This window comes from Rissa tridactyla, chromosome Z (assembly GCF_028500815.1).
Source record: "Rissa tridactyla isolate bRisTri1 chromosome Z, bRisTri1.patW.cur.20221130, whole genome shotgun sequence".
NCBI lineage: Eukaryota > Metazoa > Chordata > Aves > Charadriiformes > Laridae > Rissa > Rissa tridactyla.
The window spans coordinates 29,501,518-29,529,346 of NC_071497.1; the positions used below are offsets into that span (position 1 = coordinate 29,501,518).

Sequence of the window (27,829 nt, forward strand, 5' to 3'; positions counted from 1 at the left end):
CATCATGAATTTGCTCAGTGACCCCACACTTTTTCAGGTGGAAAGCTTTTTATAATTTATTCATTATTTTCATTGTGCTTTGCAAATGGCAGATGATAAATGGCATAAGACAAGTGGTTCTACTTGTAAATGAATTATTTAGCCTGAAGTGAACTGAAAGGCAAGTAACACAGCTCCAGAAAGACTATGATGTTGAAAGGTAGAAGACGATTTCTTTTGGAACAACTTTGTCGTCAAAGAAAGAATATACTGGACAAGGAAACCTCAATCTTCTTAACAATTTGATGATAAAAAGAAAAATCAAAAGATGTTTAGGCAACCAGTATTTCTGTTTTGTGACTCATTTCTCATTCTCTAGGATGTTGGCAACTCAGACTACATTTTCAATCTTAAAAAAATTGGGTAACAAATACAATACGTACATTAACATGCAGACATTAGCATATACCTCATGCTACTGCCCAGCTAAGTTTGTAACTTTTGCTAAACAGCTGCTTTCTTCTCTTTCACTCCAACACTTCTACTGCTTCAAGAAGCTGTATCTAGACATAGCATGGTGTCATGGTCCTTTGACTTAAGTATATAAATAATTTAAAGCTTTGATGTGTCAGATGTATTTAGCATCATAACATGAAGATACATATGGTCCCTTGCTGGTGATTTTTACAAAATATATAATATAGGAAAAGTATTCACCTCTGGCAAACACGATACCCATGTCACATCCTGCAAACTGCAGTATTTCAAGATAAACAATTACATCTATGGTATATGACTTTAATCTTATGCCAAGGAAAAATTTTTGACATATAACATGTCTTCAAATTGAAGAAAATACGTAATAAGGAAAAGGACTTTGAGCTATCAGGTACTCAGTGAATAAACAAAAAAAACCCCCAAAAAACTTATTAACAAAAAACATTTAAACTATTATGATCTTTTGAAAACTTTTTCACACCTATTTTGCATGTATCTGACTGTCAATTAAGCCTATGCATTCTGTAGGCTGTTGTTCAGTTTACGAATGCTGTTCTAAGGAAAATTAACTATAAATTCATCCTGGAACATTATAGTCTGGCAGAAATGGAAGCATTGATACCTTGCTAGAGAAAGTGTTGACTAATCTTCTAAATTTCAAGCAAAAGAAATACCATATCATTTTAACTTACTAAAAATTCCAATGCAGCGCTACTTCACTGTCCCAGTACTTCATCTCTTCCTGAGCTGTTTCTTTCTTCAGCTGTTTAGCCACCAGCAAAAGGCTAGTGAGGCTTGATTTCTGCTTGGTATTGCTGTGATGTGTTTGCATAAAGTAATATCTTTCCTGAGACTCTGTCTGCTCTTAGAATTTAACTAAGCAAAACTATTTTTTTCATGGTTTTGAATCACCATATAAACTTTGAGAGCAAGAGTAAATGGAAATGAAAGGCATGTAATAAGCTGCATCCTTTTCTGTCATCTCTAATTGCAAGTGTATTTTTTTGGACAATTTCCAGACTACGGGGAAGTTTGCTATGAAATACCCATCTGCCCAATGAGATCCTAGGCTCATATAAATCAGCATAACTTTATGACTATGGAACACAGATGCCTACTTTGATATTTAAAGTGAACACTCTTGAGCAAACAGAACAGAAAATGTTATCACAGATAGTAAAACAATACTGAAAAGAATATAAAAATGTCCATGTTTTATGCTGCTATCCACAAACTGCAGAGACGTGTAGCCATTTCTCTCTAAATCTGTCAATGACACAAGTACATGTATGGGAAAGAAAATTTCTTACAGTTTGTTGTGCCTGTATTTTTAAAATCATTATAAGGCTCAATTTTGCAAACTGCAGCTGTGCTTTTCAATTTGTATTGCTCAAAGTTAGGTTCCTGTGTCTACACTGCAGTTGACAGTCAACAGTAACTTCATTTTGAGCACAAAGCTCAGTAATGATGAAAATCAGTCAAAACCGTTAAAGCTCAACATCTCTGACAGTCAGGCTGCTTCTGTATCCAACTACCTGAACCTATGGATATTTCTATATCTACAGATAGATTAATAGTTGTATCTATGTATCTAAAGTTGGACCAGGAAACCGAGCTTTGGACTGTCAGCCAAAAAGGACAAAAAAACTAGGGAAAGAAACAACGGGGGTAAAATGACATAGTCTGTGCAGCTGGGAGGAGGACACAATGACAGGCACTTCCCCTGCATCTTCTGTCCACTGCCTCTGTAGCCCATCGGATCATGGATTTATGGGAGAGAGAAGGAAGCAACCAGATTATTTGGGGACAGGTTATCAGCACGGTGCCCAGTAACACCACAGTTCTACAGCAGCTTCTTTCTTACTCAGTAGTCACTGCCACGGGAACGCCCAACACTGTAGGACCCCAAGATAACCTGAGTCATGATGCTGGGAAGCAAGAGCTCTGAGAGAAAGGGACCCCAGAGTGATATTATGGCCGCTACGGAATAAAGGCTTAGTTAATTATCAGTAATCAGTAAATGGGCTAACTATCCTAACATGTCAGCTCAATATACTCTTGGTTAAATAACCTGTGCATTGCAAACATCTTTTAAGTCCGTAATTTATCAACAAATCAGAGCTGGCTAAATATACGACATCATGGTATCTCTCTTATGCAGATCTACTTTAAGAGAAATTCTATGTACAGCATATAAAAGACCAGTATATTCTGTGATTTGTCTATACTTCCTAGAAATTCATTCACTTACTGTTGATGCTTATAACTATGAAGGGATTTTCTCACATTTCAATGTTCCAGCGCTTTGGGTAGAGGTCCAAAATTTTGCTAGCCTGTCTCCTTCATGCTAATATACAAATTATACAAACCATGACAAAAAACATCCAAAATTTTAAGAAGATGTATTTGAATTAGAAGGTGTATGTCATTCCGTATAGGAATTACAGACAGAAATACAGGAACAGTTTCACATCAAGGGAAGGGGAAAAGCATAACTTGAAGTAAGAAGGTCCCGACCAACAGCAAAGTTGGTATTTCAAAGTCAAAATAAAGAAAAAGACCTTGTGGGTCCCCAGAAATTTATGTCTCAGCCTCCTAGATCAACAAATTTAGAAATCCTATTGGCTCCTATCTTACTAATTACTAAGCAATTTATAAGTTACCATTAGTGAAAAAAATCCAAAAAAAATGAAAGCAGACGCTTGAAAGTTACAGTATTTTATCAGAGAAGGCCTGAAGCTGGAAACAAAATGCTAATTCAAAACATTATTAAAATAAAATATAGTTGAACCTAGTAGTTTCACATTTTCACTCTCACTTGAACCAAAAGCCTGAGTAACGAATGGATTGCAGGACAAACTTGGGAAACATACTCTACTAATGAAGGCAGTCGTAAAGGAACTGTACTTGTAATGAAACATTTGTGCAATCGAGGAACCTCAAAACCATCCTACAGCACGAGCTCTTTAGTACTTTCACTAGTTTTTGTTTCAAAACTATTCAACTTACCACATCTGCATTTACTTCTGCAGGAAACAGGTTTTCAACTTCAAAAATTACTTACCTCGTAATTCCATACCGTGGTCCACTGTCCTGAGATCATATATTATTTAATTTACAGTTCATTTCTTAATCAACTAAAATGTTCTGAGCATTCTGAAAAAATAAATTGGCTGCCTTCTCAAAGCAGAAAATTCTGCTACAGCTAGAAAGTATTTTTCCTCCTTTGTGGTAAAACAGCATTACAGTGTCACTTTTTTACTTTCTAGTTTATTCTAAAAATATATATATATCCCACATTCTGGAATGTAAAATAAATGTAATTAATTATTAACCAAATAAAAACAGCAGAATATGTTGCATGGCTAGAAGTCTCATGTAAGACGAGAAAGGTCCTATGGAAGCAGGTAATTTCAGTAGTGTGATTCAAATCACGGATTGTTCATCTAAATTCTGTTTTCAGGAATGAAAAGTGTGTTCTGTTAAAACAGATACCGAGAATGATCATGAGATTTTATCAGAGGCAAATGAATTTCAAATATATACATAACAGCATGGAGTTTGGGGTATAAAACTAAGCCCTCCAAAAGCAATCTGTCACCTTTTTCAAAGGGACTTTTATACTCATCAAAACAATGGCAATTGTGAATGTATTTATTTATGTTCTCAGGCTGATAAATGAAATTCTACAATGCAAATCTACAATGTATTGCATACATTTTGAGTCTATTTGAATGATAATTTACGGGCAATTAATTTGTTGTACAGAAGACAAAAAATTAAGGTTTTTTTCTTTGTACTTTGAGAGGCAAAATCTTTGAGAAAGTTTTTCCTTCTCCTTCGCTGCTGAACAGGCTTCTCTTCACAACAAGAGCAACTAGAATGGTTAAAGATATTAGACAAAAAAAGAAGGTAATAGCTAAGTGACTTCAAGATTCAGAAAGAGTTTGCGAAAATTTTATAGAAAACATGATGTGTTGAAAGAGGAAAAGATTTATGTCTGGTCTAGATGGCGATCATTTAATCTCCATTTCTGAGACTGTTAATGAGCAAGACAAATCTCTGAAAGAAATACCGTAGTTACTTTTGAATCTCTTGAGGTCCTTTTCATGGGAACTTCATTCAAATGTTTGTCTTCAAATATTTTTACACTGTCTCTCCACAAAGGGTCAACTACTTCTAGTGCACTTCTTTGCCATTGCCAGGGTTAGGCTGGCAGACAAAGACAGTCATGCAGAGAAAACAAACGTCTCTGTAATATCACCTTACTCCCTCTGGGGCAAGACCACTTTATTTCAGATTGCAATGGTTAAGGACTCTGGCTCCATACTGATGCAGGGATCAAGGAGAATGCCTCTGCATGTTTTGCAGTAGAGGCTGCCCCTTATTTTTTATTCTTTGTGGCAGCTGTTTCTGGCTACCTATTCTTTCCCTTTTGTGGTGGTCTTCCTAATTTCTGCATGGCTTGTTACTAGCCTTTATGAGGTTGAATTTCTCGAAGAAATATGTGGTTCAAATAACGTCCTGTCCTTTACTATGAAACCAGATTTGGTTTACTCTTTTTTTCCATTGTTTTTAAATGCCTGTTACAGTACCTACAGAGAAATGTGAGAATGTCTCTAAGGACATCCAAATGTCATTATTACTGTGAGAATATGATGGCTGGGATGTCATTGTGATTTGTTTTTCCAAATGTGTTTGAATTAATATGGAGGATTTGAAAGTTCTGAAATTTCATAGCATAGCCTTTAACATTTTTTCCCAGCAACTTAGGTTTTATGTCCCTGTAGGAAGATTGTGCTAAATCCGTTCTCTTCCTCAGTCCCACAGCAATGCAAAGCCACGAATATATTCCAAGTTGAGGACCAAATGCAACAAGGGTTATAGAGCCTGGCCTGTGCAGCAATCTTGGAAGAACTGCTAGGCACCAACTGTGAGCTTCCCTGTCTAACTTGTTCCGGATACTGTTTGGCATCCAGCAGCCCTTAGAATGTCAAAGATAGTTCTAATTTGTCTGCTGCAAGACAAAACCTTCTTTACAAGACCAGTATCCCATGCTCAAATTTGCTAGTGCAGAGCCAACACATCACCCATAACTTTGCAAAAATTTTATACCTGCTTCCTATTTTCCGCATCTAGGATTTTGTACGCCACCATTTCTCAGGAAGCGTAAGGTGTTACATTTCTTGTTGATCAAGATGCCCTTTTTTTCAAATCCAGCAATTCTGCTGCCAAGCTTCTTATTCTCTGAACATATTTTTATTGTGCAGGGCATAAAGCAGTATTTATATTTCTTTAAATTATCCAGTATTATCATACCTGCCTCAAACAATTCTCTAATTTACTCCATCAGTGAACTTACCTGCAGATCATATTCAGTTATTGCTTATTTCCCCTTATCCTTGGTTTACTGTCATAACAACATATGTACAGAAAAGGAATCTTCCTCTCCCCACCCTCCTTCTAATACTAGAAGTGAATAAGAAAGGGCAACATGTGGCTACAAAATACAAACAAATTTTTCTCTTGAAGTCTTTCCTTTATCATAACTATCATTCAAACAGGCTGGCTTATATTAACCTGGAGCTGCTTCCTGCAGTTATGAAAACTCAAAAAAAGAAAAAACAGAAAAGACTAATTTCATGCAGCATCTCTTATAATTACTCTGAATTTGCTTTTTTTGCATCCAGGACAAATTTCAAATAGACAAATAGTCAAACAGACAAATTTCAAATTTTAAGTCCCAATTCTTTCTTGTAATCAACTGCATGTTTCAACGTTAGATGCTATGACCTCCATTTTCAGAGAGCTTTGACCAAGTATAAACCAAATCACTTCTTTTAATTCAAAGTGTTTGTCCTAAGATACCTGACCTTAATGTTCAGAGGTTCAAGCGATTTAACAAACCATCCCTTGCTGCTGTCACTTACAAGCCGCTATTCTAAAAATGTATATACAGATACCTGGAGCAGACACTGCAGGTAAAAATGGCAGATTAATAAACATCTCCATTTTATTTTATTTTATTTTATTTTATTTTATTTTATTTTATTTTATTTTATTTTATTTTATTTTATTCATTTTAAAATAAGAACTCTCCTATTTATTTTCTTTAACAAGTACTGAAGCCAAGAATCATACACAACTTTCACTAACAAATTTCATTATTGCAACTTGAGAATTTTTCACTTTTGCTTTAAAGTATTCCCTGTGGAATAAGTAAAAAAACACAATCCAATTGAGAAGGATAGTTACCTTCACCTTCACTTTGTCATCCTTTGCTATTAAGGCAGGAAAAAAACAATATTAATGTTGTGATGGCTGATGACCATTATACACTTTAATGGGATCTATCCTGAGAACGCCAACTTAAATAAGGACTTTTCCAACTCATGTTCTCATTAAAATGTTTCTTGGCAACAATAGTCAGAGCTGGATCTGATACACAATACCACAGTCCCAAGAGAGAAAAACATCTCGGGGCACCTGCTTTTCCTCTAGAAATTATCAGTCCTTCCAGCTAACCTAGTTATTGTGTAGCTATAAAGATTCCTGTATTACTTCAAGTTGTAAACATTTAAGTTGTAAACATTTTCTTAATTTACATTCTATATATCAATATATGTCACTATTATTATTAATAACAAAAACATTGTTTTCCAAATTTTTCATCAAATTTAAAAGCCCTCCTAAAAGAAAAAAGCAAGTACACAATCAAATTCATCAAATCATAGTAATATTACATGCAAAAAAATACTAGCATTTGTTCACATACTTACTTGTGACCCATTTCATGGGCAATAGTAAAAGCGAGATTCAGACCATTGTCCTCTGCAATTATACATTTTCGTTTTTCACTGCACATTCCACTCAGATAGGCTATACCTAGGAAAAACAACCACCACATTCAATTATTTTTTGTTATGACTAACTGTATGTATTATGGCATTATTGATCCCAAACAGGTCTGAAACCTTATTGTGGTCAGAGCCATCCAAATATAGAAATAGGTATCTCACAAAAGTTTATTTACTCATAAGGCAGAATGACTGATTTTAGCACAAAATTGCACAAAAGATAGCAAAGAAATAAGAAGCTGCGGTAATACTACCCGATAGTAATATTGTCTGATTATATAGACCAAAACGTGCAGAAAAGATATTCTCTAAAAGTGTTGCTAGGTACCTCAATAAGATGTGATAGAACACACATATGAATATTGATAGTACTGTAAATTAAAATAGATGTCCACAACAATAGAACACAAATCTGAACAGTTATTTCCTCTGACAGACTCAGAAGAATAGAATGCAAATAATACATTATCACTGTTCAGTACTTATACAATGTTCAGTATGCTAATGCTTATAAAAATGTGTAAAAGTGTTAGGGGTTACAGAACTCAAATAATTCGTAGAAGATTACACAAAACACGTTCATTGTAGAGGCTATAATGCCTCTACTATATAATACCTAAATTTTTTAAAAAATAGAAGCCTGAATGGTAGGCTTTTGAGTTCAAGTTCAGCTTCTAAAAAGTAGAATGTCTGTAACTGTTAAGGACTGAGGAACATGCAGCTTAATTTGGGTAATGGTAATTTTTTTCAGACCACAAATACATTTAGCGGGGCCCTATTGTAGTCACTCGTTGTTTGAAATTTTGGAGTAAGCAATCACAATGCTGTTTCAAGTGTTTGGCCTTCTTCCCAGGAACATCCTTTCAATGGAATGGTGCCCTCTGGATCAACATGTTGGCTGGATGTTTGTATGTAAAGGTCAAGTTTGAAATGTTTGACAGTGTTTGAAACTTAGTCATAATTAGCATTGTAAGTTAACAAGATAAAAGTCATTCTTCTTACAATCCAAGTATTTGTCAGTCTGTGAGTACAACGCCTCATCCACAACATGAAATTCAAGTAGTAAACCCATCACTAGTCTGGCAGTGTTGCTCTCAACAGAGCTGGCTGAAAGTTTTTGGACACAAGAGTCATGTGACAAAAAATGTTGTTCTGGACTGAACAAAACAACCACAAATCAGATTTGAATATGGCAGAACATTTCTTTCCAAAGAAAGGAGAAAACATGGAGCAGGGGTAAAAGTAATTTGGGATACAACAAAAAGGCAAATAATTTTTAAAGGAAAAAGGAAGTCCTTCAAAAGACACTTCATGCTAAATTTGGGTATAATTTATATTAACGCTATTGAAAATAAGAGAAGTAAGAAACGCTCTGAAATGTAATGTTTTATGTCGAGTCTTATTCTCCAGTAGCTGAAATAAAAGCAAAAATAATTCTAAAACCATTTTGTGCCTTGTAGTTCCACAATTATATGCATTTTCTTTCAAGTTTTGATGACCAAACTGGAAAAGACAGAGCTGCTTTTAATACTGTAGCTCTTAGTAGAGCTGATAACAGTACCAGAAGAAGCAGACATCAGGAACCTGACTTCAGACAACACCAATGAATTTACAAAGTGCTAAAAGAAAATAGAAAAATTACTTTTGCCATAGATAAAATCCAGCGCTGCATTTTGAAGTGTTGTGGGCATTCCTGTTACTATAATGCAAAATATTCAGGAATATGTTACTTACTGTGCTGGTTTTGGCTGGGATACAGTTAATTTTATTCATAGTAGCTGGTAAGGGGGTATGTTTTCAATTTTTTCACTGGAAACAGTGTCGATACAACACCGGGATGTTTTAGTTATTGCTGAGGAGTGCTTACCAGAGCCAAGACCTTTTCTGCTCCTCACACCGCCCTGCCAGAGGGCAGGCTGGGGGTGGGCAAGAAGTTTGGAGAGGACACAGCTGGGACGGCTCATCCCAACTGACCAAAGGATTATTCCAGACCGTATGATGTCATGCTCAGCAATAAAACTAGGGGGTATGTTGGCAGGGGTGCTGCTGATCAGGGACTGGCTCGACATTGGTCAGCTGGTGGTAAGCAATTGTGTTTATTTGCATCACTTGTCTTTCTCGGTTTTTTTTCTCTCTCTTTGCAATTTTCCTTTTCATTACTACTACTACTACTAAATTTTTTATTATTATTATTATTATTATTATTGTTATTGTTATTATTATTGTTATTAAATTAGTAAGCTGTTTTTATCTCAACCCACAAGTTTTCTCACTTTTACCCTTCCAATTCTCTCCCCCATTCTGCTGGGGGAGAGTGAGCAAGTGTCTGTGTGGTGCTTAGTTGCTTAGCTGGGATTAAACCACAACACTTCCTGAAGACTGCTGTCCTCAGTTGGATAAAAATTATTTGCTGGGATCTACAGAAAGAAAATTCCCAAACCTCCCTCTGCCTGTTGATGCCGAGTACTAACTGAAAACTGTCTGATGATCTCTACTTTTTTGTAGGGAAAAGAAGTCCCCTAACCATATTTTGGCCTCTAAAATGGCAGGTTCAAGTACATTAGCAATATCTTTCCATACAACAACATGAGTACTATCAGTTGCTGTCCTGCCTGTTCCCCAATTTATTCCCAAAGAACTATGCACATTGCAGGTTCTATTCTGCATACCTATTCTGCAGAAGCAGCTGTCAGAAGTAGTAGGCATTCTCAAAAAATACTCAATATATATGACCAATACCGCTTTTAGACTTGGCATTCCTTGAAGGGAATTGATTCTGTTTGACCTTTTTAAGTGTAACATACAAAACATAAGACCTGCATTTCACTTAGATTAAATTAGATTTCTGATTCTAGAAATGTCCAAAAACATCAAGTGCAATTAATGCTTTGTGACTTTCCCCCTGTTAAACAAAGTCAACCTCATATGTGGAAGCCACATCCAACTGCAGCTACTGGATGTAGATCAGCCAACTACTAGTCATGAACTGGTTTCACGTCTTGTCCTCGGTTATTAATTTCACATGTAGAGAAAATGAAACTGACTTCAATAAGCAGCTGCTCTTGCTTAGTTGTCTCTGCATTAGGTAAGAGAAGGAATTTCTTCTTTAAATATATGTATGTTCACTGCAGCTTCCTGTGGCTTATTAACACAGCTGGAACTGCTCCAAGGTTAAATCCACAAGAAAAGAAAAAAACAACGAACAATTGCTCCCTTGTTATGATTAAGGTATTCCTAGTGAACCCCACAGTCTCAACACGCAGCTTCAAACTAAAACACTTAGTATCCAAAAAGCATTGGCCAGAAAGCAGTAGCATCACCTCACTGACAATTTACGGAAGGATCCTGTTATTTACCTAGAAGAATGCTGTGTTTTCAAAAAAAAAAAAACCACTGCATGAATACATACCAAATGAAAAATATTCAAATTACCTCACTCTGTAGATAACCATTTCTCAAGTTAATTCAGAAGAAAACACATGCAATATCAATAAAGAGAGTAAAGCTTTACCATCATGCCCTCGAAGAACCACGTGAGAGACTACTTTTTCTTATAAAACATGTAAATATCCAAATGAAATACATGCTACTTCAGAAAAGCAGGACTTGTCCGAAGTCATAGCAGTGGTTTATTACTACCATTACTGCTACCCATAGAGAGGAGCATTTCCTTTGATATAATATGACAAATTTTTGTTAAAATCTTTTTGGTTTCTTAATCTTAATGAACATCTTCATCACATGATCAAACTATTTATTCTTTCAAAGTAGGCACGCATTTGCTACTTCTCTGTTGAAAAGCCATAGTTCAGCTCACAGGGACAACACAAAACACATTACCAACTGAAGTATCCGAACAAATGTTTCAGCTTTACCTACTTATTCATGGCCTGCTGCCAATAAGATAAATTCCCTACCTATATTAAAAGGCTACTGTCAGCATTGCCTGCAGGAACGAAAACTCCACAGTGAAAAACCCAAAAGCTCATTAAGAAATATGCAGTGAAACATACAAATGTTGCTCTTTCTTACAGTGACCATACAACATTCAAGTGTGACTTGAGTACGTCTGTATTTGTAATAACACATTCTAAAAGACTAGAGATTGGTTATTATTTTTCCCTTTATATTGATCCAAAGAAATTGATTTTATATTCTGAAAGTCTTAACCACACAAGTCTTAATTACTTAGCACATTTGAAGTTATTTTCCTCTGAACTTCCTCGGTTTCACAATACATTGAAACTTGGTTTGTCATGCCATTAGCTACCTGCTCATTCTGAATCCCTTCCCTCATACTTGCTCCAAAATCTACTTGCAAATTTTAGATGTTTTTAAAAGAGAAAGACACCCTTCCACATACCACCAGTTTAAACCATTGATAACACCTGGATATCACCTCTGCGCATTCCTGAGCTATTTCACAGCGCTTCTGTTTTGGGAACAGTAATGTTCTGACCAACAGACTATTCTTTTTCCAGATTATAAGGCAATAATGACCATAAAAAACAACAGAACAAAGTTCCTACAACATATTCTTTGATTCCAGGTAAGTGGAATAGGGCATCATCCAGATATTCCTTCTACCACTGATCAAGAGCAGAGCCTACCTGAATTGCCAGTCTGTATGAAATCAAAATTCCATAAAAACCAAACACATATGTTCTGTTCCCAACCCTTGAAAACACAAGCTGAAAGAATTAAAAAGAGCATGTTTGTACAAAGTTTAATAAATTTAATTATAATTTTAAATTAAATAAATTTAATTTAACTTTGTACACAGTTAAATAAAAAAACCCCAACATTTCCCTTTTAAAGCATTTTTAATGGAGTATGTTATATTCTCAGGAATCTAGGGACAGTACGCTCATTGTTGTGCTATCTATCCATCAGTAAAAATTGTCAAATTTGACCAAGATAAAAAACAGTAAAACAGAACAGATTTCCAGCACCTACTGCATTCCCTGTCAGCTACATAAAATAATAAATCACATTATTACTCTTGAATGCACGTTAGATATAATTTCAAAGATATTGAAACTGTTCATGGACTTCATGAATATTGGATCTATTTTTATTAAATCAGTACACACATCACTGATAGTGCTTAAACACGTACTATGAATAAAAGTAATTTTCTATTTTCAGTATAAAACACTGATGAAATATAGGCAAGCCTGAAAGGGATAGAAAAGATTCAGAAACACTCACAATGATTTGAATCACGAACTTTCCCCCAAAGATCTTTAGCCTTCAGAAAGTGCCATGCAGCAACACACTCCTGATAGCATGACCTTAGTTTGAATTATTGATAGTGCGCAAACCTAGCAAGCAACTACAACAGAAACATAATCTAATGCCCAAGTACATCTGGCTTTTGACTCGAACATAAGTATTTTAAATTTGGACTAGCAAATCAATGGGCCTGTGCACATAAATGATAGTACTTAACTGGATTTGATTACTAATCTAACAAATGATTTTTTTTTAGGAGCCCAGATACTTTTCTTAAGAAACAGGAGAAAAAAAGCTTTCCACAGAGCTGACACGTAAAAGTATAATTAGCACAAGCTGCTCTGAAGAGAGTCCCAGACACTGAGGGTTTCCAGGAAAAAAAAGTCTTGTCAGTGAATGAGCAGCCCTTAAACATGGCAGTAATCAAAATAACACAGTTAACAAGCAGGAATCTCAAATGCAAACAGAAAAGCCTAGACTGATTTTTTTTTTTTTATTTTTAAAGTAACAGATATCAACAATGATGATAATTCTACCTATATATGTGTGTGTGTGTATATATATATATACATATAAAAAAAAATAATGCACATACACACTGATGCAAGACATTAGAAAAAACAATGGGATAAACCCAATTCAACTTGTGCTGCATTTTACACAAATGTAACTCAATTTTTTTTCACCTGTTTTGTTATTGATTTACGTACATCTTAGAAAAAACAATGCTTCCAGAAAAATACTTCATCAATAAGTATGTGATTTTATGTTTCAGAATAGACTATTAGGCTTACTCTTCTCCCTTTAAACAAACTGCTGCACTTTAACCCTCAGGGTGGGGAAAAAGTCTAAACATGGGGAGGGCTTATCAATGTATGCCATACACGCATGGACAAATTCTGAATGTGTGATTGCACAGTTTTAGGTCCTTAGTTCTTGCACCTTATAAACAGTCCACAGATGTCTAATATGTTCTCCGAATTTGGCTATTCCTTCTTAACCATTTTCAGAGTTTGGGTCCACAACACGTGATGGCAAAGTGCTCCAGAGTGTAACTGTGTACAACCGGACTTTTTTTCTCTTTTTATGAAGACTGCATAGTGGGTATTCTAACTCAAACAGAAAGCTCTATTCATCTATTCAAAGCCATCTATGCCTTCTTAAATCTCGGTTAGCTATCTTAATGACAAACAGAAAAGCTGTAGCACATTCAGCAACTCCTCAAGCAAAAGCAAACTGCATCTTTTTGACATCTTATAGCCCTCTGCATACCTTACCTTCTCTTGATCTGCTACAGTTTACTGACAAAAATGGTTATAGACAAAAGGTCAGGAGTACCACGGGTTAATAAAGGGCCACCATTACAATTTTTCCATGGTTCTCTGTTCTTTCCTGGTCAGTCCCAACAGTCGCTTTACTCAGCTGATCAGTAAGCTGACATTTTCAGAGGAATGTCTATCATTCTCCAATCTCTTTCCTGAGTGGAGCAAAGCCCACAGTTTTGCACATATAGGCTAAAGACTCTTTTTTTCCCTTAATATTCATTACTTTGTATTTGACAATACTTAACTTCATCTGCTCTTTCACTGCCTTTTCAGTATCATGAATATCTACAGTTCTTCTCATCAGCTTTACACTGAACTATCCAGAATGCTTTGAACAATATGAAAGCATACTCAGGCTACCACTATTCCAAACACTTTATGAAGAAAGGCAGCTCTGAACACAAAGACACCTTCTAATGTAAAAGTTGACAAATAATTCTCATGTCTTCTTTTTTAACTTTTAGGCAACATACGAAAAAAATTCTTAAAAATGTAAAGCAATGTTTTACACAAAACACTGTAACTTAGCCCCTGAGTACAGACAGTATACGTTTTATATCTTTTAATTGCCTATTTTTTTATCTTTGTAAAGGCATTATCACCAAGTGGGAAACTTGTCCATAAAAATATGCATGAACAGGAAAAGACCAAGATGCAAAAGAAAACTGCATATTGGAAAATAAAAAGAAAAAAGTTATAAACTGAAAAGTCACAACTTCCTGTGCTCCGCATTTGACTTTCTTTTGCACCTGTAACCTAGAAACAGAAAAAAACTTGGTTAGATTGTGTACAATTGACGTTGAAGAGGTCCTAAGTCATTCTGTTCAGAAGAAAATGTGAAAAATCACAGCATATGAAGTAAAGTGCAATAAAGATTTTCTTTGCTTCCTACTTTCTCATATTATTAATATGAAATAAAAATCAACTGTAATCTTTCTATGCAATAACTCAATCTTCCTGTAAGAAATTGAAACTAATTTGATCCATTACTCTAACTTCCTCATGGCATGATTTGCATAAACAATTTTTCTACATGTTTGTTTTATATGGCAGAGAAAATTAATAATCTTGATCTACATTAGTAAGTTTAACTTTTTAACAGAAGTGGAAAAGTCTAATTTTAGGACTTACACAATAAAGACTTTCAGTCCTTAAATTTCGTGGGTAAATTATGAGTGCCTTATGAAACCTTCATGGAACTCTGCTGTATACAATCAAATAAGATGTGACTTTAAAAAACCTCACTTATTTGGCAGCAAAATTGAATGGGGCTTTCCAAAGTAAAGTTGAAGCTTGTTACTTAAAATGCTAGAAACAGGTTTCAAGCTGATCGCCAGCCATTTCAGAACAGCTCTCACCAAAAACGAGCATAAATAAATTCATCTTGAGGATAAACTTTTCACTGATGCATTGGACAGACATAACAGACACACAGTTTACTTGGAATGAGCATCACATGTCTCAGATTAAGAGGTGGTGTCTGTTTCCTACCATAAAACCCTATTTCTGTATGTTGACAAAACCCTTGTTACTCTACAGACAAGATGGGGAGACTGATGACAGTGAACACTGCACTACACCACAGGAAGTATTTTTAACAACTCAAATTTGCTTTCTGTGTTGTCCAACTTGTTCTACATTTCCTTTACAGCTGGGAAATGTGACAATGTTGTTTTGCAGTCTTTCAGGCTGGATTTGTACCTTTCTCTATCAACCCTTTCTGGGGATCATATTTTTTCCTGAGGCAAAAATGAACAGGGAAGGCTATTTGTGTGAACTAGCCATTTCCAGTCCTCATAGTATCTAAGCATATGGCACTTCTGGTTGTAGTGAAACAGGAATGAGAACCTACTCTACACAAAGAAAAGTTTTATTATTGTCCATTACTTTCCTATATATATATATATGGCATAAAAAAGACCATTAGGAAGAAACAATTTTTAAAACATTATGCTAAATGGAAAAAAGCAGAGCTTGAATTCTGCTTTGCTTTGACAGAATGAACCCTAACCTAGAAGCTAAGGAAAAACTGCTCTTAATGGATCATCACAATGACCAGAAAATACATAAACCAAATCATACATTTTCCTTTTACTTATTTACTGTTGTGACCAGACACACCACAACTCCAGATTGGCACCTACAGCTGTGCTAGTTGTTACTAGGTGGTATGTGTGCATGTGGTATGAAGGCTGTGTCTATTCCTTTAACTAATTGTCTCTACATTTCTGTGTACATACATATATACACTTTTCCTTTTTTTTCCCCTCTTTTGATCCTTATTTAGCCTACCTTTCATTTTTTCTTTACATACCTGCTTTACTTAAATAAACTTGTTTATTTAAAAAAAAAAAAAAAAAGTTTACCTTTTTCTGTCTGGCCAGTAAACCCCTAAAACAGAAGAAGGGTCAGATGAGACGGGCAAGGGTGATGTGCTTATGAAGCTGAGGGAAGAACGTAGAAAGTGACTGACCACAGCTGTTGCAAAGAAAGCCGACGTTATGTTAAGAGAAAAGGGACTGGAGGGTTTGTTTTAGATAAATGTCTGTATCAGTTCAGTGGATTAACTGCTTGTGTAAATGTTTTTCCCTGAGTTAATCAAAAGAGCGTGAATGGCTTCTTGAGTTAGCCAGCCCAGCAAGGGGTAAGTGCATATGTGGCTCAGCTCGACAGAGAGTATAAAAACTTAACAACTGGCAAAATGAGCTGTGAACAGAGCAATGGGATTGAGCTGACTTTAACTCACATATTCCCTCCCAGCACCTGGCAATGCCCAGCATCGCGACAGTGAGCATATAAAGGCCAGAAATAGCAATCAGATTTGTACTGCAATCCAACTGTATATCGCAGTGGCTATACTGTGTTTGCACTGGGATTTCAGTACTTTGCCATTTCACTCTGCTAAATCAAAATCCCATGTAGCATCAAATATCTTCAGTTAAGTAAATTTTGTTTTAAACATTAAAACTTCCGCATGTAGCATATCCAATAGAACCTGGTCAGAGACTACTGGCTTCTGATATGCTTGCTCCCGCAGATGGTATTCTTCCAAAGGATGCAAGCAAATATAATATTGATCTATACAGAATTAGCCTTTTCTAAAATACAGTTTCTTCCCTATTGTTTTCAGTCTGATTCAAGTGCAGTTCAGTTGCTGGAAACTAATCTTGTGTCAGAGCTCTTGAACCTGTCAGGAAGCAAGCAGGACCACTATGAACATCTAGGACGTGAAATGGCTATTTGTGTTTAAAAGTGCCATGCAAAAGCCTGAGAGATGGAGGCATTCTTGAAAGTGGGAAATTCTCTGTGAAGTTCTTCAAACAGAAAAATTATTCTTCAGTTCTGTTTAAAAAGAAATGTTCCATTGTAAAAACAGATTATCAGACCTACGTATTTCCTTCTAGAACATTTTTTGAGAAATAAACCAGCTGATATATGGGAACAATTATATTAGATGATTAAACAGCCTGATGAATATTGGATGACGCATATCTGATATTTGTCCATTCAAAAATCTGTAAGGAATAGATGGCATAGATTTACTGTGACAAGTATTTAAAAACAGTTATCTTTCACAGAAAGACAGGAAGAAGTTAATTTTCTAGCCCAGTAAAAATACTTTGTGCAAAACTTTTTAGAGGCTTGCAAACTGGGGCTTCTGCTACAATATGACTTTAAAAGGAAAAGTAGGAATCGCGGACTCCAGAGTGAATTCAAAGGGAGGTACCTTTGCCAAAAAGGCAAGCGAAATTTTAGTTTGCCAAGAAACCCAGAGCAGTACAAGAAATTACAATTTGAATACTTCCTAGCATTAAGAATCACAAACTGACCTCATTTTATGAAGATGACCTTCTCTAATAACTTGTTACAGCTTTGCTATTGTATCCTTTCTTGCCACTGCCAATTGTTTAAATTACCTGTTGTTTTTTTTTTAATGTAAGCAGTATTTTAAATATACTTTTATAAAAATAATGTACAGAAATGCTTGGTTGATTTAAAAATATTTTAAATGTCTGGAATACATTAAAAACCCCCAACATTTTATTTTCAAGTATATTAAAAAAAAGCCTCATCGTTTAATGTCAAGGGCCCTGGTCCAAGGAAACACAATACACAGTGCACAGAAGAGCATGTTATGAAAATGCTGATGTAAGGGTAGCTCTTAGACTTCCAGGGAAGCTATGTACAGTATAGGTACTTTAAAAGTTTCTCTAGTTTTCAAGATCAGTTTTGAGGTAGTCTCTGTTTTCTAAATGGAAATTTTACATAACTTCTGTAGCCTTAAAAAAATTGTGCTGACCCTAAAACTTAAGCGTAGATGTCATTTCAAGATGATTTCTGAAATTTGTCCAAAAAAGCACAGAAAATGCTTATTGCATTCCTATTTTAATGCAAACATTGTATTTTTAAAACCATCTCTTGTCTCTTATTCTGATACTGAAAAAATCTGAGTCTCCCCATAAGGAATGGGATGAATAGATGTTATCCTGCAACATAAGATCATCCAATTAGTTGTCAGAACTGCTTCCACTGCTGTGAAGTCTGACTTCACTCTAAGATGTCTTAAAATACTACAAGTCTACAACTCTGAACACTTGGATCGAAATAAATTAGCATCACAGAGTGAAATATATACTAGAGGTAATTAAGAATTATGTCACTCTATCCAAATACGGAAAATATTCACCCAGGTGCTTATCTCTCTCCTTGCCTTCCTGACATCTGGGTTTCAATTCTCACATCCATAAAATGTGCAGCTGCTAAGGTTGCCCCCATGTTGTGTATATCCACGCACACTGCAATGCCTTTGAATTCACCTCTTGTCTCATTCCATCAAATCATTTTTTTCTGAATATGATTCCAAGCCCTGTGTAACATCAACTCCCCTTACTTATTTGATTGACTCATATCACCAATGCTCTCCCTGGTCTTACAAAGATCCCAGCCTTGATGCACCATGAAGACGGTTTTCCTATAATATCCTCTCTGGTGCATTCTTCCCCTCGTCCTGGTACCATCCCCTGTGCAACAAACCGATGTGAAATCACTCATAAGACCATATAATTTTCACTCTAACACACCTTCTTTAGACTTATTTTTATTTCTACAGCAAAATATGAGGAAAACAAGACTGTCTTGCTTTCTTTTGTAATTTATTTTATTATACCCGTGCTATAGAAATTACGCTGTGTGGTAGAAATGTAACATTGTTCCTTGACAAACAGTGCTTCAGCACAGGAATACATTTCCTCATTTTCTGCAATGTAGGTGATTCGGTAAAGCATTTCTCATGTTTTCATGAAATAATAAAGCGAAAAGTCATATGAAAGTGATTATTTTACTGCTGTTGAGACCCCACTTAAAGATAATATTTAGGAATTTTTTTCCTTTTTTTAAAAGCATGGTGCAATCTACATTCTCTTTTATATGAGACAAGGGACAGCTAGGGGGTTGAAAAAGGTATTAGTCTGCTTTTTGTTTGTTTTTTTTTGAATAATCTATTACTGTATGCCCAAAGTTTTGAAATTTGTGACCTTTAAGTTTTTCATGTGAGGAAATTATACTTTGTTTCACTAGGAGAGAGATGCACTAGAAGAAAATGACTGATCTTGGAACCACTTACAACAGACACTAATAGCACATCTTCTAGGAAAAGTGAATTAAATAGCTAACTGTTCCTTTATACAGAAAACACTGTCTAAATGTGGATGGCTAGCTTAACTAGCATCTTTCTGATAAATGAGAACAAAGGCAAAGCTGTCCTGAGAATGGTCTTCCATCATGCCCTTTTTTCAGCTAAAATTATTTGATTTAAAATTACCATCTCCAGATATCCCTCCTGTATTCCATCTTCATTAGTGTAACTAAGCATATATTATCATGGAATCATAGAATTTTTAGCATTGGAAGGGACCTTAAAGATCATCTAGTTCCACCCCCCCCTGCCATGGGCAGGGAAATCTCCCACTAGATCAGGTTGCTCAGAGCCCCATCCAGCCTGGCCTTAAAAACTTCCAGGGATGGGGCTTCCGCCACCTCTCTGGGCAACCTGTTCCAGTGTCTCACCACCCTCATGGTGAAGAACTTCTTCCTAACGTCCAGTCTGAATCGTCCCATCTCTAGTTTTAATCCATTCCCTCTAGTCCTACCATTACCCGACATCCTAAAAAGTCCCTCACCAGCTTTCTTGTAGGCCACCTTAAGATACTGGTAGGCCACTACGAGGTCTCCTTAGAGCCTTCTTTTCTCCAGACTGAACAACCCCAACTCTCTCAGTCTGCCCTCATAGGAGAGGTGCTCCAGCCCTCTGATCATCCTCGTGGCCCTTCTCTGCACACGTTCCAGCACGTCCATATTTCTCTTGTAGATTGTTTCATGCTGTACTAGCATATATGATGAAAGTGGTTATGCTGCCTAAGTAAGCGTCAGCACTAACTGATCAGTGGCCCAACTTGTACCTACACCTGATGAGTTTTTTCAAGACCATATCTCAATATTCCTGCAAACTATTTCCAACTCAAAAATTATTTGAGTTTACTGGGATGGTCCTCAAGAAGTTTGAACTCTATGAAAACAAGCTGAAAAGGCTGAGAGTATCAGGACTTTCTTCTTCCAGGGAAACCATTATCCAAACCACCTTTGCAAAATCTGCAAGACGCAAAGTAACCAAGAACTAGAGGAGGCTCCTTTATCTCATCTGCACTAGTAGACCCTGACTGGTCCCTGCTTGAGCAAGCTGAGTAAAGGATTAATTAATTGATGAGAAACATGAGATAACATCATCCTGAAAACATAAACCCTTCAGTACAGACTCAGAACAGAAATACAGAGGAACTTGTTGCCACTGAAGTGTCGCAAAAGGAAGCTATGAGATGGATTCAAACACAAAATCTGCCCAAAGGTACTTAAATGCAGAGTGAGCCTTGGCCCTGTCCCCCTGTTCCTTCCTGCTTGTACTTGCAGAGCACTTTTGCTTACATTTTGACAACAGTTAGATGCAGTTGCATGGATCATCCCCCATTCTCTCCACAGAGCTCCTTTTCTTTCCTCCTCAGTTAAAGGACCACGTATCACTGCCTACCCATCCCATTCTTTGAAATCCAGATAACAATATGCAGTCATTACACGGCCTACCTAATCCCATTACGCTGATGTTTTTTTCCCATTTATATAGCTACGGGACACAAAAACTGATGCATTAGTCACAAGTTGCTATCTGGTGTCTCTTATTTTGAAAAACTTTCAATAAAAAACAGTGGAATTTTTCAGTGCAGAATATTATGCAAGGTTACCTACTCTATTCAAATATAACTTTGCAAACATTTCTTTTGAAGGCATGAAAGTACCTTACACAAGCATAACTACCAAGAGCTAACCTCAAGATTCTAATATTACAGAAGCAGATGGCTAGCTAGAGAACAGGTATACCTTATTTTACAGACATATATTTTGGATGCCTTTAATTTCTAATGTTTGACACCAAATTTTATTTTTCATTTTTAAAATTTAATTGTATGTGTGATACATAAAATGAAGAGCAATTCTTCATACAAAGTAATACAGAGTATACATCAGTATTATTTATATAGAGAGTAACTGATTGTCAATGCATGATTACTTACAGTTGGCAACCCACACATTTTTGTTATGAATGCACACAAGATTTCATTTAAATGTTTTTCACACACACAAAAAAAAGTTATAAAAGATAAGTACTGAAGTTGCAAAATCCAGGACACAAAGAAAGATATTTTTAAGAGCTCACAGCTGCTTGGGCCTGATTCAGCTTTTCAACACTTTTAAAATGATACAGGACATAACTGACTGTTCAATGCGGTGAGAGGGTCACTAAAACACTCATTTGTCTACCTCTTGCACTCTGATTAGCTAAACTGTATATTTTCTCCTGGTGAAAGACTTTTTGCCACCAGAGAACTGAGCTTCGTTAAGCCATGCCCACTTCTGTCCTCTGCTTTGTGTCTCACCACCCTCCCCTAGCCTTGACATGAGCATCTCTTGCGTACCATGGCAGTATTGGTCTGCAGTTTCGATGATTGTTCGCTTTTGAATCTAGCATGCATAGCTGAAGGATTCATACGTAAAGTTGGAAAGTACACACTATTCACAAGAAAAACACATATTATTGTGATAATTAGCTTGCAATCTCCTTTTGTTTTCTTTAACACAAAGCAAATATGCAGGGTATGCTGTTACAGATTCTTTTGTCCTTACTTGGGAATACCTTTTTCTGATGGACACAGGAGTTTTGCCTGTGAAAGAAAGTAAAGTTCTAGCTCCAAGCACAAATATTCTAAGTGCTATTGAGTGTAATGTTAAAATTAGTTAAATAAAGTAAGTTTACTAGATTTAAAATTCGTTTAAGACAGAATTTAAACACCTCAGGTAAGTTGAGACTAAATACAGAAAACAATACAAAATAAGTACAAAAATTTACCTAGAGATGAAGTAGATAATCTGTAGAAAATGACAGTTACATTACATTTTCATAGAAGGAATATGGTTGCACACGGAATTATGAAGAACTATGGATGGTACTGTGACACGTTACAGGACCACTTACTGAGAAGAACCAGATTTAGCAATTAAGCACATAAGTTGACTTTGCTCGGATTTAAAGATATGTTAAAAACAATCACAATATGTAACCTACCTAAGAAATAGCACAACTGAATGTCTCTGAACTGGAATGTGTAACAAGAATTAGACAAGGTCTAAATGGATGTAATAGTTGTTATTATAATGTAAGAAAAAATAATCGCTAACCTCAGAGATATTTCATGATAACCACAATATCTTAAAGAGTTGATTTCTTTAGTAACTGAGGAATGATCACACCTTTAATACTATTTCAACTATTCTGTACTTACTTTTAATGTATAACTACTATACAAATAAATACTACTAAAGACAATCATAACTACCAACACTATCATCAAATACACAAAATTATCCTGTACATCTAATGAGTAACATGTTCATCTGCTTAATTTTCAAAAATTGTTATGCCTGGAACCAGAACATCCACAGGCTAATGGAAGTTCAATACAGGTGTCAGAGATTTTCTCAGCTCTATCTAGAATTTACATACAGGTTTCATTGTAAACTTCTGAAGTTGGATGTAAACATGAAAATTAACCTTCCAGTCTTCCTAAACACATTCAAAAGCCCTACTGTTTCCTAAGACAGACTGTTAACATATACTTTGTAAGAAAGAAGTAAGTGACTTCTGTAGTATAAACAGAAAAAAAAACCAGAAAGTATTTTTTTCTCTTCACTTTCAGCTCTCTAAATGCATTGGCTAACTACTACGAAGTAAAATAAATAAAATAAAACGAAGAAATCAAGGAATTGCCTGAAGCAGTAAGTCCTTGATCAATTGTTTAAGGAATACAAGACTTTTTTTTTATGTATGATAAGTTGTTAGTAATTAAAAGTAAGCTCAGTCATTATGAAATTGCCATCAAGAGTCTGTTTAGAGATCTATTCTGTGTTACCCTACTACTGTTAAGATTAATTAAGCTTTAAACACTTAAAATAAAATGCTTGAAAAGAAAACAATCTAATGTCTTGTAACCTAGTTATTTTCTGTCTGAGTTAGTTACAACACAGCTTGAAAACAAAGGTTCGTCTGTTTTGGCGTGAAAACCTAGCTCTCTGGTCTCACTGGAAAAATGCCATTTAGTCCAACTCAGTAAAATAAGATGCAGAGTAAGATGGGACTGCATCTTAAAGAGTTTTACTGGAATCAAGAATCATAATAATTTCTAAAACTGAATTTAATATATCTAGAAGAGGAATAAAGTTGAGGCTTGCAATAGCAGACGTCTGCATTTAATGACTAAGCGTGTGTATTGTAGTTCTACGTTCTTCTGCTTTCCTGAGAAACTGTACATAGCATGCATAATTCATTTGACATTTTATTACACATGAGGTAGACTAAATTCTTTTATTAATTTTGTTTTGGGTTTTTTACATTTATTGGAATTCACACCTAATTAGGTTCCACTCTGTTGTACTTACAGACATGTCTCTCACTGACAAAAACAAGTTTTATTCTGTAGAGTGAAGAACTCAAAATTCCCCTCATGATTTAAAAAAAAAATGTGTGTTAACGGTATTTGTATACCAGACATACTGTATATCATATGGATATCACTTCCTAGGGAACTTCTGCATTTCTACACTTCCACATAGTTCAAATTATACTAAATAAAACATCCTAGCTATGTCACAGGAGAAATCAATGTTCAGAAGCCACATATGAACATTGTAGTTACTCAGGCAGTTGCAGCTACTGGATACACATCTGAGCTACAGTACTTTAAAAAAAACAAAACAACAGTTCATTATGTGAAACTGAGTGAGATCTCTATGGCTAGCTTTTCCACAAAAGCACCTAAAAGATGCTCCTGCTCTCACTGTATGAGGTGTTCCTTTATATACAGGTCAGTGAATTTCTTAACATGATCTTGCTGTAAAAGAGAATGTTGTATGAATGCAAAATTGTACATATTGTAAAAGTTATATGGATGGCTTAGATTAGGTTACACATTGGAAATCTCCATTGGAAGTCTTTTGTAGCTTAAATGGTGAACCCAGTTCTCTGAATGTCAGCAATCTTACTGACAAAAATTATCTTTCCTTTACACAGGATATCTTTAGAGTATCTTCTGTTCAGGACAGTTGTATTTTGAGGTGAACCAACTCACAGGGCAAAACCTCAAAGCTTACAATGCTCTTACCACTTTTGTAAATGTTGTATAGCAGCAAGCTTGGACATATGTCATAGAATATTTTTGACCTATAAAGTTTAACAGACTGCACCTATGCCTGCACTTTGAGAAACTTGCTGTGGTTGCTCCTCCTCATCCAGTCTGTCCATCTGCTCATGCTCCTACCCTGAATTCCCCATGGCACCCAGGACAGTAACATTCACAACAAAAGACACAAATTTAATTAGACCAGTGATGAATATCAGAAAAAAATGCTGGTCACAGTGGTCAGCTGGAGGGCTAGGTGTACATCTCCAGGTACGGGCGACTTCAGTCAACAGAATTTTAAGATGGCAACCTCAAATAGGATTTCTTTACTTAGAACACTTTTCACCAATATCCAACCTGTGTGCAATGCTAAGGTGTTCCAAATAACAGACGTATGCACACACCTTACAAAACTCTTTGTAACCTCCCCTGATTTCATTCTCTAAGCATGCCTCCATTTCCTTCAAGACTGACGAGACTACCAACTCCTCACCTCCACCGCTCTCCTATATATGGGGCCGGACCTATACATAGGTTCCATACTCCATCCTTTGTGGAGGTAGTTCTGGTCCACACCCTACTTTCAGCCTTATCTGTCTTGTGGAGAAACTTGTTCCCAAAATGCATGTCAACATTAGGACATGCCATAAACAACAGGCCTCGGTGCTTATGGATTCCTGTTTGGCATGACTGGTAAGAAATCCCCCTTGCCCCCTGCAAGTGTCAACAACTGAACAACATACAGTATTGATTTGTAACTGCCTTAAGTGTATTTCTTCCACAATTGTCCCTCAACAAAAGAGAAAAAAATAAATTAAAAAACCCTTTCTAGTGAATATAAAAAATTAGTATCTTCTAGGAAACAGACACACGCTGCAGGATCCAGTTTTGATGGTTGGGAGGGCCTGGAAGCGGGGGAGCAGACTTCCCCTCCTTCTTTATCCCAGTTAACACAAATATGCCCACTGAAAACACAGTGGCAGCACCTCTTCCCTCCTTTCCCTTCCTCTGGAGAAACACAGTGCAGGGTCTAGCAGTCCTGACCTGTCTAGCCGCAGACCAGAACCCAACCACATGAAGTGGTAGAGCGTCAGAAAGACTAACCCTGCCTACAAGGCTTATGTGGCAAGGGCTCTCCTTCTGCAGCACACGGGTACCTGAACTAGCTTTAAACTGGCAAGACCAAGTGCCTGCAGGAGTTCAGCCACAGCAGCGTAGGGCTCAGCACGACAGAGTTCATCCTGCTTCCCAGCAAACCGTTACCGCTCCCCCAGATAGTAACGCTGAGGGCAGTCACGCAAAACTACAACAGAGCAGCTTTCTGGATAAGAGCAGGGACACCAGATGGATACAGATGAGGAAGCACGGGGAAACAGACTTCTCAAGTTCACTTCAGCGCTGCTGCCCGTGTTCTATGCAACTTCTTCATCTGCTTGTTCATTGGTAACAGGCCCTAAGCCTTCAGCTTCAGTATTTCCAGCATTAACCTCCACTGGACAATGATAGCCTGCACAATTCCCTATTTCTGTCGTTATCTCTTAATGCATAGGGCTGGACTAAACCTTCATCCCTGGGGACAAGTTTTGGAGGAAAAGGCAAAGCCCTTTGCATTAAAGATCTACAGCTTTCATGTTAGAAAAGAAAAGTAAATAAATCTATCTTTGGCATTTTGCTAAGCTGGATGGAAGACGTGTTCTTTCACCTCATTTTGTTTCACGGTCTTTATTGTGTAGATGTTTGTCTGATTCCTTACTGGTCATTATTTGTATCCATGCTATTTAGATCCTTTGCAACAGAATGAAGACGTGATGGTGCTTCATTTTTCCACCATTGTTTTTCTCTCTGCAACACAAGCTGTTACCAGACCTAGAAATCTATAATATACTGTATTTGTAGCATCCCCTTAAAACAATCTGACAAGAGTTTTTAAAGGAGTTCTGTTTAGAGGTTGCAATGTCAGCATTTTATTGGAAAATGCTTTCTAGTAAACAGTTTAGATGAAAGCATGTTTTTGGGAAACAATGTTCTTATAGCTGATGTTTTAACTGAAAATGGTATCTGAAAATACAGGATCAAATGATACAGTATCAGGTTTTAAAAATAATAATATTATTTTTTTAAGAAAACCCTGGGGTTTTTGTGATATCATAAGATAAAAAATATTGTTTGAAAACAGCATTTAATTACCTTCTCTCCAGGAGATGAAAATCACAACATTGCACTGACACTCCTCTGAGATCAATGAAATGCGCTAAACTCTGTCTTTCATAAAGCATCATAAAAATTCCATTTACTCTTCCTAAAACATCCTGTTACTTGGGAATTTCAACCAGGACTAAGAGTATGTGCAAATGGTATCAGCTTTAAAGGAAACATGTTTGTGCAGAACAATATAGGTGTGTCAGCCGGAGATGTATTTAAAAATAAAGCCACCTCACCTTGCTGCAGTAATACAATACTATTGAAACTATCAGCTGAGGTCATGCTATTTAAGGCAAAAGCTATCTTTTAAACGTCTCATAATTCTGTCACATTAGGTCAAACCGACCTCAATTTATACTGAGAAAATTCGTGACCCTCCTTTGACAGAGGCATCCTTTTTTAACTGAGTGCAGTAAAAGGCTTACGGTAACTGAATCTGGAAATACTACCTTTTTTTTTTCCCATTTTGTTGCAATCGGTGTTACTAGGACATTTTACCAGCTATCATAAATCTTTCAAAACATTAACTATGGTCACAACATTTTACAGAGTACGTGTTGTACACCTGCAGACTTTTGACAAGGGATGGGAGAAGATATTTCCTGTACAAACAGATAGCATAAGACAAGGAATAATACAAGGATTCAAGTGCTTAGTGTCTGGTATCTGGAATTGTCTGTCTTCAATAAAGACTTAGAAACAAAAACAACTACCAGCAGGAACTACAATTAATATTCACGATAGGATAGTATTACTAAAACAACAGCTTTCAAATAGTAGAATAGAAGATTTTTTGTCTGCACATTATTTTCAAACTCTACATGTACTTTAAGGATAAAATTTACTTGGAGCTTTACAACTTGCAGTGATATGACAGCATATGAACATTTTAGATTTTCTTAAAAGCCATGTCATAGGCACTAGAAATGCAGACAATGTAACAGGCTGAATG

General features: G+C 36.1%; 1 protein-coding gene across 2 annotated transcripts in view; it reads right to left on the bottom strand.

Moving 5' to 3' along the window:
• The window catches only part of ADAMTS19 (ADAM metallopeptidase with thrombospondin type 1 motif 19), a 147,178-nt gene that overhangs the window by 63,610 nt on the left and 55,739 nt on the right, over window positions 1–27,829 (bottom strand). For both annotated transcript variants that reach the window (XM_054186933.1, XM_054186932.1), the window contains exon 8: window positions 7,257–7,362. In XM_054186933.1, the coding sequence (XP_054042908.1) occupies window positions 7,257–7,362 (106 nt within the window). The remainder of the gene's footprint in view (window positions 1–7,256; window positions 7,363–27,829) is intronic.